The sequence below is a fragment of the Dasypus novemcinctus genome, chromosome 5 (assembly GCF_030445035.2).
Source record: "Dasypus novemcinctus isolate mDasNov1 chromosome 5, mDasNov1.1.hap2, whole genome shotgun sequence".
NCBI classification, from domain to species: Eukaryota; Metazoa; Chordata; class Mammalia; order Cingulata; family Dasypodidae; genus Dasypus; species Dasypus novemcinctus.
Window position 1 is genome coordinate 135,935,246 of NC_080677.1, and position 17,394 is coordinate 135,952,639.

At 34.4% G+C, this 17,394-nt stretch overlaps 1 protein-coding gene across 10 annotated transcripts in view; it reads left to right on the plus strand.

Annotated features, from left to right (window-relative positions):
• Positions 1-17,394, plus strand: part of DPP6 (dipeptidyl peptidase like 6) — a 1,316,366-nt gene that overhangs the window by 867,607 nt on the left and 431,365 nt on the right. For all 10 annotated transcript variants that reach the window (XM_058297586.1, XM_058297590.1, XM_058297593.1 and 7 more), the window contains one exon: positions 11,641-11,735. In XM_058297586.1, the coding sequence (XP_058153569.1) occupies positions 11,641-11,735 (95 nt within the window). The remainder of the gene's footprint in view (positions 1-11,640; positions 11,736-17,394) is intronic.

The window sequence follows — 17,394 nt, forward strand, 5'->3', positions numbered from 1 at the left end:
TTTTAAAAGTTTTATTTAATTGTCTTTTTTAAAGAGATACATAGATCACACAAAATGTTACATTAAAAAATATAAGAGGTTCCCATATATCCCCCACCTCACTCCTCCCACATCAACAACCTCTTTCATCATTGTGCATATTCATTGCATTTGGTGAATACATTTTGGACACTGCTACACCGCATGGGTTACAGTTTCCATTGTAGTTTACACTCTTCCCCCCATTCATTCAGTGGGTTATAGAAGAATATATAATGTCCTGCATCTGTCCCTACAATATCATTCCGGACAACTCCAAGTCCCAAGAAGGCCCCCGTATCACACCTCTTCTTCCCTCTCCCTTCATTTGTTTAGCATCTTATTTCATATGAAGAATTATGCTAGGTTTTGGAAATAGTAAATGAGCAAGGTCTGGCTTCCTTTCTTGAGACACATGCTCTCTAGAAGAGACAGAGATATAATAAACAAATAGCTATCATACTCTGATGAGTATAAAACAAGAGGACTGAATATTAAAGTGAAAGCAGAGAGTGATTCATTCTGCCTGGCAGAGAGGTACGTGAAACTTCACAAAGAAGGTGACCTTTTTGCAGAGCCCAGAAAAATTTGACGTGGCAGGAGTGGGAGGAAGGCATTGCCAGCAGCAGTGCAGACATGGGAAATGCAGAGGGCCAAGAAAGGTATGATTGTGTTTTAGAATGCCTAATGGGTGAGGTGGACAACTAAAATGGGAAGATACACCCAGGCCAGAATATGAAAGACCTTGAATGGAAGGCGAAGGAATTTGGCTAAAATATTCTCGCCAATAGGAGTCCAAGAAAATAAAAATTCTGAAGAGGATTGCGGCCTGGTCAACATAGAGAATGGCAATAAGGGAGAGAATCCCATTAGGAAGCTATTGGAGTAGGTGAACAAGATGATAGGCCAGTCTCAAAAAGTTTCAAAGAATTAATTTGAACATGTTTTCTGACCACAGTGAAGGCAAATTACAAGTAAATAATAAAAAGATAAATAGGAAAATTGCCCATGTACTTGCAAACTAAAAATCCTAAATAACTTGTAGGTTGAATAAGACATCACAAAAAAATTAAAATATAGAGATAAGCAATAATGAAAATAATACCCATTAAAACTGATGGACTTGTGATAAGTAAGTAATTAGGAGAAAGATGTTCACCTTGGTTGTGATTATAGTAGAAAAGAAGAATACTGAAATCAAGCTAAAATAAAATGTCAAACATAAGTAAAAGTCAAAACATTAGGTAACAAGATAAAATAGATCACAAATTAATAAAACAGAAAATAAAGATGTAATAGAATTAGCAAAGCCCAAAGTGGGTTATTTGAGAAGGCCAAATAAAATATTTTCATGTTTGAATGGCAATAAAAATGTAGAGAAACACAAATAAAATTATTAAAACTAAAGACAGGGAAACAGATGTGACTCAAGCAGTTAGGCTCCCGTTTACCATATAGGAGGTCCAGGGTTCGATGCCCAGGGTCTCCTAGTGAAGGCAAAGCTGTCCCATTCAGTGAGCTGGCCCACGTGGAGTACCAACCCACGCAGGAGTGCCGCCCCACGCAGGAGTGCTGGCAGATGCGGAGAGCTGGTGCAGCAAGATGATGCAACAAAAAGAGATACAGAGGAGAGACAATAAGAGACGAAGCATACCAGGGAGCTGAGGTGGTACAAGAGATTGAGTGCCTTTCTCCCACTCCAAAAGGTCCTGGGATTGGATCCCAGAGCCACCTAATAAGAACACAAACAACACAGAAGAACACACAGCGAATGGACACAGAGAGCAGATAACTGGCAACTGGGGCAGGGGGTAGGAGAAAGAAAGAAAGAAATCTTTAAAAATAAATAAAGACAGGGAACTAGACAGCCAGCAGAGATTACAAATTTAATTCTGCATCTAGATATGAGAGACTAAGACCCCACCAGATGACCCCCTTACACCGTGCAAAAAACAGGTATAAAACATGAGCTTAAAGACACGAAACATCCATTTTTATGTTTCTGTTTATATGAAATATCCAAAAAAGTTAGATTATTATTGAGGGTTAGGACAAAAGAGAAATAGCAAATAACTGCTAATGGGTTCAGTGTTTCTTTTTGAAGTGATGAAAATATTCTATTATTAGTGGTATTGGTTACACAACTTTGTGACTATACTAAAACCATTGAATTGTATGTTTGATGTTATGTGAATTATATTTCAGTTAAAACAGTAATTTAAAGTTCAAAAAAATGTGCATAATAAAAAAAATAGCTACCTGAGTAATATAGGGAGTGAGCAGAACCAGACTCCAAATGATGAGTGCCTACCGCCTAGGAAGAGGGAGACAGTGAGCTAGACAAGTAAGTTCACATCTCCAAGGCAGTAAGCCTGTGGGAACAGTCTCTAAGTTTAGCCTAAAAAATACACCATCATAGCAACAATAGACCTGTGGAAAGCTCCAATCTTTCTGGCCTGTGAAACTAGAAAAGAAAAGCTGGGAAATGGGAATGCTAAAGAGAGTGGGAAAAACTTGGAATGAAAAGATCCAGAGAGGGGAACCCCAGTCTCTGCTATCTCACATCTCTGACTGGCCCCAGAACCACCTTCATCTATATGGTAGAGAATCAAAGCAATTCAGCCAAAGACAAAATATCTGAATTGAGAATGAAGGTGCTGCCCAAGTAACACGGTTGGCAGGCAAAGCCCAGGAAAAAAGTCACCTATGTTAGCAAAGGAAACAACAGTCATTGGAATAATATTAATAAAGTCCACACTCCCCGGAAATTTATATCTGTAATGTTTCTGGCATTTAATTCAAAATTGTCTGATATACAAAGTAGCAAGAAAGTGGAATACACTCTCAACATAAAGCAATTTAGTTCAATCCTTAGATGAAACAAACATTGGAATTAACAAATACATAAAACAGCTATTTTAACTACTTTTTTTTTTTTTAGATTTTATTTATCTATTTCTCTCCCCTTCCTGCCCCCCACCCTGGTTGTCTGTTCTCTGGGTCTATTTGCTGTGTCTTCTTTGTCCACTTCTATTGTTGTCAGTGGCACGGGAATCTGTGTTTCTTTTTGTTACGTCATCTTGTTGTGTCAATTTTCCGTGTGTGCGGTGCCATTCCTGGGCAGGCTGCACTTTCTTTCGCGCTGGGCGACTCTCCTTATGGGGCGCACCCCTTGCGCGTGGGGCTCCCCTACGTGGGGGACACCCCTGTGTGGCACGGCACTCCTTGTGCACATCAGTACTGTGCATGGGCCAGCTGCACATGGGTCAAGGAGGCCCAGGGTTTGAACTGCGGACCTCCCATGTGGTAGACGGACGCCCTAACCACTGGGCCAAGTCCGCCGCCTGTAACTATTTTCAATGAAATAACACAAAGCATGTTTTCAGTGCATGAAAAATCTCAGCAGACAAATGAGAAATCTCAATAGAAAATTAGAAACAACAAGAGCAACAACAACAAAACAGGAAAATTCCTGAAAGAAGAAATACAAATTTGAAATAAAAAAAAAAAGTCACTGGATGGACTTAAATCTGAATGGCCATGATAAGAAAGAAAGAGTGCGCTTGGTGACAAATTAATAAAAATTATCCAAGGTGAATAGAGAGTAAAAGATTTTTAAGATATGGACACTGTATTAGAGACCTTTTAGATGATATCAAATTGCCCAATATATGTATAATTGGAATATCAGAGTAGAGAGGGGTAAAGGGACAGAAAAATATTTGGAAAATTAATGGCTAAAATTTAGGTAAAAGATAAATTTGCAGATACAAGACATTTGGCAAATATCAAACAAAATAAATAAAAAGAAGGCTTAATCTATGGTGCCTCATTGTCAAACTGTTAAAAACCAAAGCCAAAGAATAAATCTTGAAAGCAGCAAAAGAAAAATTACTTATTCCATACAGAGAAATTCATTTCATGACTGACTTCTCAACAGAAATCATAGAGGCCAGAAGAAAATGGAACAAATTTTCAAAATAAAAATAATAACTGTCAATGTAGAAACATCCAGAGAAAGAAACTTTCAAGAGTGAATGTGAGGTAGACATTTTTAGAAAAACTGAAGCTAAGCAAATTTGTTGCCCACACACCCACACAACCAGAAATCCTTAAGGAAGTTTTCAAGAAGGGAAATGATACCTGATGGAAACTCAGATCCTTAATAACAAAGTGGAAAAAAATCATAAAAGGTAAATACTGGTAAATGCAAAATATGATTTTTTTCTTCTTAGTTCTTTATAAACTGTATACTGTTACAAATAAAAAATTTAACATTGTCTTATGTGACTTATAATGTATGATGATATAATCTATATAACAATAGCATAAAAGACAACAGTGCATATGGTCCTGTGAGCTTGCCACATTTCTTTATTTCTTGAGAAGTAGTATATTATTAACTATAGGTGGAATGTGAAAAGTAAGGATTAATATTATTAATCTCTAGAGTAACCACTAAAATAATAATGCAAAGAAATACAGCTAAAAAAAATTCAAATGAAAAATGAAAGCCAGGAAAGGAGAATCAGAACAAAAATATGAGACAAGTAGAAAGCAAACAAACAAAACTGGTAGGCTCAAACACAGCTATGTCAATAATATGCATATGGTACATTTATCAGGTTAAACCATTTTATGAACCATAACAAGTCTTAAAGATGGGAAGCAGATGTGACTCAAGTGATAGGGCTTCCGCCTACCATATAGGAGTACTTGGGTTCAATCCCTGAGGCCTCCTGGTTAAAAAGAAAAAGAGAAAGCATGCTTACATGGTGAGCTGAGTGTCCGTGTGGTGAGCCAGTGTCCGCACAGATGAGTCATGCAGCAAGATGATGATGCAACAAAAAAAGAGAAGCAGGGGAGAGTCAAGGCGAAGCACAGCAGAAACCAGGAACTGAGGTGGTGCAGGTGACGGGGAACCTCTTTCCACATCACAGGTTCTCAGGATCAAATCCCAGTGAATCCTAGAGGAGAAAAAACGAGAAGACAAAAAAGAGAAATAGACATAGAAGATCACACAACAAATGGACACAGACAGCAAAAACAGCAGAGTGGGGGAAGGGGTAGAGGAGGGGGCAGGGAAGGAAATTATATGTAGAGTATTCTCTGATCTCATGGAATTAAATTAGAAATCTAATTTTAAATTAGAAATCTATAGCAATAAGATGACAACAACAACTTTAAAACTTTGTAAGTTAAACAACATATTTCCAAATAACCATTGAGCCAAGCAGATATTACAGGAAAAATTCAGCATCTCAAAATTTGCAGGAAGTAGCTAAAGTTGTGCATAGAGGGAAATTTTTAGTTAGAATGTCTTAATTAGAAAATAAGGAAAATGTTAAACAAAATGACCGTAGCTTCTTCCTTAAGAAGTTAGAAAAGGAAAGAAGTAATTAAAGCTAAAGTAAGTAGAAGGAAGGAATACAAAGGATAAAAGCAAAAATTCCTTGAAGCAGAATACAGATAGTCTGTAGATAATAAAACCAAAAGGTTGTTCTTTGAAAAGGTCAACAGGATTTATAAATATCTAGAGTTCCATCAAGAATAAAGAAAGACACAAATTAATAATTTGGGAAAGATGTATGAAAGAACTGCAAACCTACTCTATTTCTCTACAGCAGATCCTATGATCCTACCAAAAGGATAATAAAAGAATATTAGGAACAAAGTTTATACTCATAAATTTTATATTCCAGATGGTATGGATATATTCTTCATAAAACACAAATTATCAGCACAGACCTAAGAAAAAATAGAAAACTTAAACAGCTCTGTATACATTAAAGAACTTGAGTTTGTAATTAAAAAACATTCCAAAAAGAAAATTTCAAACCCAGGTGACTTTAGTATATGAATCCTATCAAACATTTAAGGAAGTAATAATACAAATCCTACATAAATTCTTTCAGATAGGAGAATTATCTGAACTCATTTTATGATACCTAATATTCCAATTCTAAAAGCAAAGAAACCTTTAGAAAAAAACTACAGACCATTTTCCCTCATGATCATAGATGTAAATATCCTTAGCAAAACATTAACATATAAAAAGCAGTAATGCATGAAAAAGTATAATACATCATGACCAGTGAGTTAGCTTAAGGATGCAAGATTGGTTTAACATCTAAAAATCAATCATTGTGGTCCACCATGTTAATTAAAATAAAGCCATCTGATCATTTCAATAGCTGCAGAAAACCATTTTACAAAATTAAACAACTTTCATGATAAAAACCCTCAACAATCCAGAAATAGATGGTAATTTCTTCAACTTTATTAAGATCATTTATGAAAAAATTTACAGCTAATATCATACTAGAGGGTAAAAGGCTCAATACTTTTTAACTAGCATCAGGAACAAGTCAAGGTTGTCTTCTAACAACTCTCCTATTTAACATTGTGTTGAATGTCCTAGCAAATTATGTGTATATACACACACACACACACACACGCCAGACAGATTGAGAAGGAAGAAATAAACCTGTCCTTATTTGCATGGCATAATTATATATATTAAAACCTTGGGGAATGTCATTTTTAAAGCTACTAAAACTAAAATGTGCATTTAGTCAAGTTGCAGGATATAAAGACAATGAACAAATTAATTTTATTTGTATATACTAGAAACTTAACAATTTGCAATTTGATAATGAATTTGAACATTTCTACTTACAACAGCATCAAAAATATAAAGCTTAGAAATTGAATTTTTAAAAGATAGTACTCTGGTTAACTGAAACACTAAAATTGCAAAGGGAAATTAAGGAAAAGATATACTAAGTTTAAAGATTGGAAGAACAAATATTGGTAAGATTGCAAACCTCCTCAAATTGGTGTATGGGTAGAATAAATACCAACCCTAAGCCTAAAAGGCTTTTTTTGAAAACATCAACAGGATTATTTTAAAATTTATATTTAAAGGCAAAGGGCCTAACCTAGCCAATTCAATTTTGAAAAAGTAAAACAAAGTTTGCCTGATCTCAGGATGTACTATAAAGCTTTACTAATCAATAGTGTGACATTTGCAAAAGAATAAACATACAGATGAATTTAATAGAATAGACTTCAAAAATTGAAATCTACACATATATGTTCAATTGATTTTTGACAGAAAACTAAGGTAATTAGTCTTGTCAACAATGTGCTGAAATAATGGGATATCGTACTGGGAAAAAATTAAGCTCAACACCATACTATACAAAAATTAACTAAAACTTGATCAGAAACCTATATGAAAGAATTAAAATTATTCAACTTATAGCAGAAAATAAAAGAGAAAATCTCTCTGACATTGGAGTAGGCAAAGATTTCTTAAGGGACAAATCTATGAATCATAAAAGAAAAGAATAAATAGCATGGACTTCATCAAGACTAAAACCTTTTTGCTCTTCTGAAGATGTTGGTGAGAAAATAACAATCAAAGACACACTGGGAGACAATTTTATAAAGCCTGTATCGTACAAAGGGCATGTATCCAGAATACATAGAGAACTCAATAACAGTAAATACAAAATTTTTTTAATGGGCAAGATAGTTGGACACTTTACAAAAGGGAAATCTGCAAATGGCCAATATCACATGAAAAGATGCTCAACATTACTAATCACATGCAAATTAAAACCTCAGTGAGATACCACCATATACTTACAAGAATGACTAACTTTTGAAAGACTAATGATGATGTCAAGGAAGTGTAGTACCTGCAAATCTCATACGATTGTGGTGGGAATGCAAAATGGTAGACACCTTGGGTAACTATTTGGCAATTTCCTATAAAGTTAAATATAAACTTACCATATGATCTAGCAATTTCATGCCTATGTATTTATTCAAGAGAAATGAAAATAAATGTCTACACAAAGACATGTACATGAATGTACATAGCATTTTTCTTAATAGCAAAAACCTGGAAGCAACACAAATGCTCATTAATTGATGAATGCATAAACAAATTGAAGTATATACAGAATACTACTCTGCAATGTAAAGGATAAGGTAAATTGAGTAAGATAAATTATAGTTACATGTAAATCTCAAAAGCATTATGCTAAGTGAAAGGAGGCAAACAGAAAAGACTATTGTGTATGATTTTATTTCTATAAAATTCTAGTAAAGACAAACATGTAGAAAACAAATCAGTAGTTGCCTAGGGCCATTGGTTGGAGAAGGTGATCAACAGCCAAGAGGCATACAGGTCTTTCATATCTTTTGCTAGATTCATTCCTAGGTACCTTATTGTTTGTGTTGCTCTTGTTAATGGAAAAATATAAAAACTCATTGAAAGATGTTAAAAATAAGTAAATAAATGTAGAGATGGACTAAGTTTGTAGCAGGAAGACTCAATGTTGTAAATAAGCCATTTTTTACCATAATTGATCTTGTAATGTTACCTTAATCAGTTCCTCAGGAGAATATGTTTTTTAACTACACAGACTGAATCTAATGTATATAAGGAATAGCAAAATCCCAAGAAAAACCAAGCCCTTTCTGAAGGAAAACAAGGTAGGAAACTTGTCCTTCTACATTAAGAGAATTATTTTAAAGGTATATTCATTTGACAGTGTGGTATCGACCCAGGGATGAGCTAATTCATCAGTAAGGCCATATAAAGTAAAAAGCCTCATAAGACCCTATAAATCCAAATGTCACTGATGAAATTTTATTAGTCACATTGCATATTACTGAGAGAATAATGGCCTTCTCAAATTGTGCTGGGACAAAGAGTTATAGATATAATCAAATGAAATCAGATCCCTATATCACACTATACATACAAGTCATGCCCGAGTGGATTGAAGTCTTACTTTTGGAAGGAAAAACCAAAACTGTTTTGAAGAAAATATAGGAGAATATCTTTAGGGCCTTGTAATAGGAAAGGATTTCTTAAATACGGTATATCAAAATCTAACAATAAAAGTAAATATTGAAAATTTTATCTATGTTAAAATCTATTTATTAAAATATGCCATAAGGAAAATGAAAAGCCATATCTGAGATAAGATATTTTCAAAAAATAAAACGGTCAAAAATTTCATTATGATATATAAAAATATATCCTACGAATCAACAAGATATAAACTGTCCAATAGGTTTAAAAAAGGCAAAGTATTATAAACAAAGGCACTTCACAAAACACGGGAAAAAGTAAATAAGCACATGAAAAGACTCTTGAACCCATTATTAATAAGATGATACAAATTAAAACCAGAAAGAGATATTTATCATTTTATACCCACTCTATCAGTAAAAACTAAGAAGTCTGATCATAGGAGGTATTGTAGGGCATGTGAATCCATGAACACTCCTGTACCCTGTTGGCTCAAGTTAAATTGTCATAACCACTTTTGAAAATAACTTGTAAAAAGTTAAGCAGTCCCAAATCCTAGGACCCAGAAGTTCCCTTCCTAAATATACACCTAAGAAAAAGTCTTGCACATTTGTAATAAAAGATGTAAAGAAGAATGTTTACAGTATAACAGTGTGATAATAAATGACTGAGATCCATTGTGATATATGCTTGAATAATGTACAGCTGTAAAAACTAAATGCCAGAACTACACGGACTAATCTTAGAAATGTAATGTAAATTGCTAAGGACCACATAGAGGAAATAACACTTAGTTAAACTCAAATGTGAGTAAGTCAGACAAACAACCTATTATTTAGGTATACCTAAATATGTGGTAAAAATGTTAAATAAAAGTATTGGAATGATAAAATTCAGGAAGGGATGGCAAGAGGATGGGGTAAGAGAGGCATATGGAAAGAGGTATTAACAGAGGTGCTATGCTTTAACTCTTAAGTCGGGTGTGCAGTTCATGGATTTCACTTTAAAATGTAAACACATGCCTATCAAATATTGTGATTTTTAAGAACTCATTGCATTTCAGTGTGATCACTAATGTAAAGGGGGCGAGAGCAGAACCTTGTGGGGAATAAATGGTGGTCAGCCTTCATCTACTGAAGGCAGATTTGATTTTTAGAAATTTGCTCAGAGTGAAAGCTAGTGAATAAGAGGAGATAATAAAACCAAATGGTAGCCATTTTTGCAAATGCCTTATGCGACTAATAAACTGACTCTTTAGTGCTTTCTGAAAAAATAAATTCTAAAAATGTGTTGTTCAAGAGCAATTTTGCTAGAATGACTGAAGAGGTTCTGAAGGTGGATACCTCTAGTGGGAGATAGTTCAAAAGATAAATACATCATGATATGTTTACTTTAAAAGAGAGAGAGGTGACTCATTTTATTTGTACATGAAAATGTTACCAGAAAGACAAACAAAAACTATTTCACCTGAACTTCTATTCATTACTTTACCACCAGAACTTTTACATGTAATTTATAGAATGAAAAAAAATGGATTAATCTAGACCTTGTATGTAGTAAGGATTTTCTTGTGTTAGTATACTTAGTTTTCCTCACAAAAGCTAAGTGCTGTGACTTCTTTCTCCCCACTGTGTCCATCATTGAAGAGAATTCTTTCCTTCCCCAATAATCTTATCTGTCAGAAAGTTCATCATTTCTTTCACAGTATGTGAATAGTTTTCATTTATGTTCTTGGTAGTACTTTAATACACAAACCAAATGAATCACTTAAAAAAATCAACACAGCATGTATGTACACACACATACCTGTATGCCTACATGTATACATATGTATACATGAACATTATTTAGGGTGCTTTTCTGTAATTGAAAACTCAGTTGATGATACAAAGTGTCTCCGTGGATAAAATGCATAGATTTCAATAATTTTCATGGCAGTGAAACTGCCAAAGCCTCCAGCAGCTGAAAGAGAAACTTGTGGACATAATGAAAGCTAGTTTTGCAGGATGTAGATACAGGTATTATGATTATGCATGTGTACAGACACAGATTTCTCCCCCACCTTTCAGGTCTAAGAAATATAGTGCCAATTCTATTTCTTGATGTCATTACTGTGTGTCCTACCCAAGAAAATTCTACCTTGTTCCCAAGATTTTATGGGTATATATGAATGTGCTTTTTTTTTTTTAATCCCCCTCCCCGCAGTTGTCTGCTCTCTGTGTCCATTCGCTGTGTGTTCTTCTGTGACCATTTTTATCCTTATCAGCGGCACGGGAATCTGTGTTTCTTTTTGTTGCATCATCTTGTTGTGTCAGCTCTCCGTGTGTGCGGCGCCATTCTTGGGCAGACTGCACTTTCTTTCGTGCTGGGTGGCTCTCCTTATGGGGCGCACTCCTTGCACGTGGGAACACCCCTGCATGGCAGGGCACTCCTTGCGCACATCAGCACTGCACATGGGCCAGCTCCACATGGGTCAAGGAGGCCCGGGGTTTGAACTGCGGACCTCCCATATGGTAGGCGGGCGCCCTATGCATTGGGCCAAGTCAGCTTCCCCCTGCATGTGCTTTTTATGTCAGTGTTTAAAGTAAGAGAAAAGGTTGAGATTGAGCTTTACATGAGGTTATGTTAAGAGGAGTGGGACATATTTTACCTCTAAAGGACCCTCTAACAAAAAGGGTACATTTTTTTCAGAACTGGTCAATTCATTTTACTTAAGTGTCCACCAGAAGCATAGGAAGTGCCTTGATGAATCATGCTTCTTTTTTTTTTTTTGATTTCTTCTCCTACAGATAAAGAATTCATCTACAGAGAACAGAAAGGAAATGTGATACTACGGAATGTTGAAACAAATATTTCTACAGTCTTAATAGAAGGCAAAAAAATTGTAAGTACTTTCTTTAATAACCAGAATAACTTCAGTTGTTCCTCCTTCAAGTCAATAAAGCAGAAAATGACTTTAGGTTTCACCTCTAGTATAGCGAAGCAGAAGCAATAAACGCATAATACTACAGGCTGAGCAACTAAAGATAATGTGAAATGGAAACCACACTAATTTAATAAGATGAAAGCACAGTTTCTTTCAGTGTGTGGGAAATTTCTTTGCAGGTGTTGGAAACAAGTGTTGCATATCATATATAATTGAAAGATAAAGTCTTAAGGCTTTTACACATTTACAGAACAATTGCAATAAGGCATATAGAATACTCCAGGAGCACTTGCTCACTCTTGTTTAAAAAAAATAAAAAACCATCATCTTCACATGCACAAGAAATATTAACTCAGGCACTGAAACGCTACTTACCCTCATGGTATTTAGTGAAGTGTATGCTTTAAATTAAGTACTGATTCTATTTGAATAGCACAGCTTTGTTTTCTAGTAAGACTTGTCTTTCCAAAGATTTAAATTATATTAAAATTTTGGCTTTAGATATTTATTAAAAATTTTACACACTAAAATCAACGTAAAGAATTAATATTTTTTACAATATTTTCATATTTATTCTTTGAATAACCAATTCTTCAACTTTAAGGAATTGATCATTTTCTTGTTGAATAAACTGGAGAAATCAAAAGAAGAAAACTAAGGCTAAATCTAGGTGAAAAAAGAAAAAATTGAAACAGACCATCAATTCCCAATCAGAACTATCATAACATGGCTCTGGTATAAATGACAAAAATAGGAATCCTAAAATCTGAGGATTAAAGGGGACCTTAGAAAAATTAATCAGCTTCCTGTTTTTTAATTTTTTTTCATTAAAAAACTTTATTGAGGTATATCATTCATACATGAACATACATAAACTATAAGTGTGTAGTAAAAGTTGTGAATTTACAGAACAAGAATGCATAACATCGTACAGGGCTCCCATACATCACCCAATCACCACTACCTGGTACTGTTGTCACAAATTATGAAAGAGCATTGTCAAAATATTAGTACAAACTGTAGTCTGTATCTTATATTTTGTGTATTTTTCCCCAACTTTCCCTTTAATTTTTTGTTCATAAACATACAGTTTAGCTAAAGTGTCCAATCAATGGCATTTGGTATTATCACATAATTGTGCATTACTCAGTTCAATCAATATTAGAGCATTTTCATTACTCAAAAAAAGAAAAAACAACAAAAAACAAACCACTATCATACCCATATGTTACCACTACTAATTACAAATCCTATGTGCTTTCACCATTTTTATTTATTTCCAAACATTTCCAAACAACATTTTACCAATTCTACACAGATTAAGCCTCAGCTTTCCGTGTTCTAATCACATTCTATTCTCTGGTGACTTATATTCTAACTATTAACTCGATGGGTTTGCACATTATATTTAATTCATGATAGCAAAATCATACAATATTTGTCCTTTTGTGCCTGACTTGCTTCACTCAATATTATGTCCTCCAGATTCACCCATGTTGTCATATGTGCCATGACGGCATTTCTCCTTACAGCTGAAAATATTCCATCGTGTGTATACACCACAGTTTGTTTATCCATTCATCAGTTAATGGACACTTGGGTTGTTTCCATCTTTTGGCAATTGTGAATGCTGCTATGAACATCAGTGTCCATATGTCTGTTCATGTACCTGCTCTCAGATATTCTGGGTATATACCTAGTAGTGGTATTGCCGGGCCATATAGTAGATCTATATCTGACTTCGTTAGGAACCACCAAACAGACTTCCACAGTGACTGTACTATTCTACATTACCACTAACAGTGAATAAGCATTCCTATCTCTCCACATCCTCTCCAGCACTTGTAGTTTTCTGTTTGTTTTGATAGTGGCCATTCTAATAGGTGTGAAATATCTCATTGTAGCTTTGATTTGTGCTTCCCTAATAGCCAGTGATGTTAAACATTTTTAAAATGTGTTTTTTCATCATTTCTATTTCTTCTTTAGAGAAATGTCTATTCAGGTATTTTGCCCTTTTTTAAATCAGATCATTTGACTTTTTATTGTTGAGTTTTAAGACCTTTTTATATATCATGGATGTTAGATCCTTGTCAGATGTGTCATTTCCAAATACTTTTTTGCATTCAGTAGGCTGCATTTTTACCCTCTTTGCAAAGCCTTTGAGGTATAGAAGTGCTTAGATTAAGGAAGTCCCATTTATCTATTTTTTCTTTTGTTGCTTGTGCAACAAAAGAGATTTAAGAGACTCCCACCTAATAAAAGTTCTTGTAGATGTCTCCCTATATTATCTTCTGGGAATTTTATGGTCCTGGATTTTATGTTTAGGTCTTTGATCCATATTGTGATAATTCTTGTATTGGGAATGAGACAGGATACTCTTTCATTTTTATGGTTTTGGAAATCCAGTTCTCCCAGCACCATTTGTTGAAGAGACTGTTCTGTCCCAGAAAAGTGAACTTTGTAGGCTTATCACAGAGGTACGGGTCTATATCTGAACTCTCAATTTGATTCTGTTTATCAGTGTGTCATCTTTTTGCCAATACCATCCTGTTTTTACCACTGTAGCTTTATAATACACTTCAAGATGAGGAAATGTGGGTCCTCCAACTTCACTTTTCTTTTTTAGGATGTTTTTGGCTATTCAGGACCCCTTTCCCTTCCAAATAAATTTAATGATTGATTTTTCTATTTCTGTCAACTAGGCTGTTGAAATTTTAATTGATATTGCATTGAATCTATGAATCAGTTTAGGTATGTTTAGTCTTCCAATCCATGAACATGAAATGTCCTTCTATTTGTTTTGGTCTTCTTTGATTTCTTTTAGCAGCGTTTTATAGTTTTCTGAATACAGATCCTTTACATTCCTGGTTAAATTAATTCCTTAATAGTTGAGACTTTTGTTGCTATTGTAAATGGAATTTTTTCTTGATTTTCTCCTTAGCTTACACATTGCTAGTATATAGAAACACTACTGATTTTTATGTGTTGCTCTTGTAGCCTGGTACTTTACTAACTCATTTATTAGTACTAATAGCTTTGCTCTAGATAGTTTGAATTTTCTAAATATAGTATCATGTCATCTGCATACAGTGAGAGTTTTACTTCCTCTTTTCCACTTTGGATGCTTTTCATTTCTTTTTCTGGCCTAATTGCTCTAACTGGAACTTCTAGCACAATGATGAGTAACAGTGATAGTGGACATCCTTGTCTTGTTCCTGATCTTGTAGGGAAAGCTTTCAACCTCTCCCCATTGAGTATGATCTTGGCTGTAGGATTTTCATATATGCCTTTTATTATGTTGAGAAACCTTCCTTCAATACCTATCTTTTGAAGTGTCTTTATCAAGAAAGGATACTGAATTTTGTCAAATGCCTTTTTTGCATTAATCAAGATGATTATGTGGTCCCCCCCCGCCTTTCTGTTAATGTGGTGTATTATGTTAATTGACTTTCTTATGTTGATCCATCCTGGCATACCAGAAATTATGATTATGGTGTTTAATTCTTTTCATATGCTGTTAGATTCGTTTGAAAGTAGTTTGTTGAGAATTTTCACATCTATGTTCATTAGAGAGATTGGCCTGCAATTTTTTTTTTTTTTGTAGTATCTTTAGCTTTAGGGTGATGTTGGGGTGATGTTGGCTTCATAAAATGTGTTGGGTAATTTTCCATCTTTTTCAACATTTTGGAAGATTTTAAACAGGATTGGTATCAATTCTTCTAAAAATGTTTGGTAGAACTTACCTGTGAAGCCATCTGGTCCTGGAATTTTTGTTGTTGGAAGATATTTGTCACTGATTCAATCTTTTTATTCACGATTGGTTTGTTGAGTTCCTGTATATCTTGTAGAGTCAATGTAAGTTGTTTGTGCATTTCTAAGAATTTGTACATTTCATCTAGGTTATCTAATTTGTTGGGATACAGTTTCTCATAAAATCCTCTTATGACCTTTTTTACTTCTGTGGGGTCAGTCGTAATGTCACCCCTTTCATTCCTAATTTTAGGAATTTGCATCTTCTCTCTTTTTTTCTTTGTTTGTCTACCTAAGGGTTTGTCAAGTTTATTGATCTCAAAGAACCAGCTTCTGGTTTTGATTTTTCTCTCTTTTATTTTTGGTTGTTGTTGTTATTGTTCTCAATTTCATTTATTGCTACTTTAATCTTTTTTTTTTTTTTCCTTCCTGCTTGCTTTGGGATTGGTTTGCTGTTCTTTTTTTAGTTTATCCAGGTGTTCAGTTAGGTCTTTGGTTTTAGCTCTTTCTTCTTTTTCAATAAGGGCATTTAGGCTATAAATTTCTTTCTCAGCACTATTTTTGCCATATCCCATAAGTTTTAATAAGTTGTGTTCTCATTTCCATTCGCCTCAAGATATCTACTAATTCCTTTGCAATTTCTTCACTGACCTACTGATTATTTAGGAGCATGTTGTTTAACCTGCATATATTTTTTAATTTTCTCCTTTCCTGACTTACTGACTTCCAGCTTCATTCCATTATGATCAGAGATGGTGTTTTGTATCATTTCAGTCTTCTTAGAATTATTGATAGCTGTTTTGTGGCCTAATATGTGGTCTATCCTGGAGAAAGATCTATGCTCACTTGAGAAGAATATATAACCTGTTGATTTAGGGTACAATGTTTTCTATAGATCAGTCAGGTCCAGTTCGTTAATCATATCATTTAAGTTTTCTGTTTCCTTGTTGATCTCATATCTAGTTATTCTATCTTTTGATGTGAGTACTGTGTTCAATACTCCAACTATTATTGTGGAGATGTCTATTTCTCTTTTCAGTTTTGCCAGAGTTGTCTCATATATTTTGGAGCACCATGGTGAGGTGCATAGGTAGTTATGACTCTTTCTCCTTCCTGGTGGATTGTCCCTTCATTTGTATATTATAGCCTTCTGCATCTCTTGTCACCTTTTTGTATTTAAAGTTTGTTTTGCCCAACACCAGTATAGCTACCCCTGCTCTCTTTTGACTATTGTTTGCATGAAATATCTTTTTTCTAACCTTTCACTTTTAGTCTATTTATATCCTTGGGTCTAAGATGACTCTCCTGCAGATAGCATATGGCTGGCTCATTCTGTCAGCCTAAGTTTTGATTGGGGAGTTTAATCCATTAATGTTCAATGTTATTACTGTAAAGGCATTACATCAACCATTTTATCTTTTGGCTTTCACATGCCGTATCTTTTTTTTTTTTTTTTTTCAACCATTTTTGGTAAGTTTCACTTCTACACTCTCCTCCAAGCCTCTCTATTTTGGCTTTTCTTTTCTGGTTGCAGAACTGCATTTAGTGTTTCCTGCAGAGCTGGGTTCTTGTTATGAATTCTCTTAGTTTCTGTTTATTTGTGAATATTTTAAACTCATGATAATATTTAAAGGATAGTTTTGCCAGATAGAGTTCTTAGCTGGCAGTTTTTCTCTTTCAGTACCATAATTATCTCCTACCAGTGCCTTCTTGCCTCCATTGTTTCTGAAGAGAAATCTGTACTAAGTCTTATTAGATTTCTCTCGGATGTGATGTTTTGCTTCTCCCTTGCTTCTTTCAGAATTTTCTCTTTATCTTTGGCATTTGGTATTCTGAATGTTATGTGTCAGGGTTTAGGTCTGTTTGG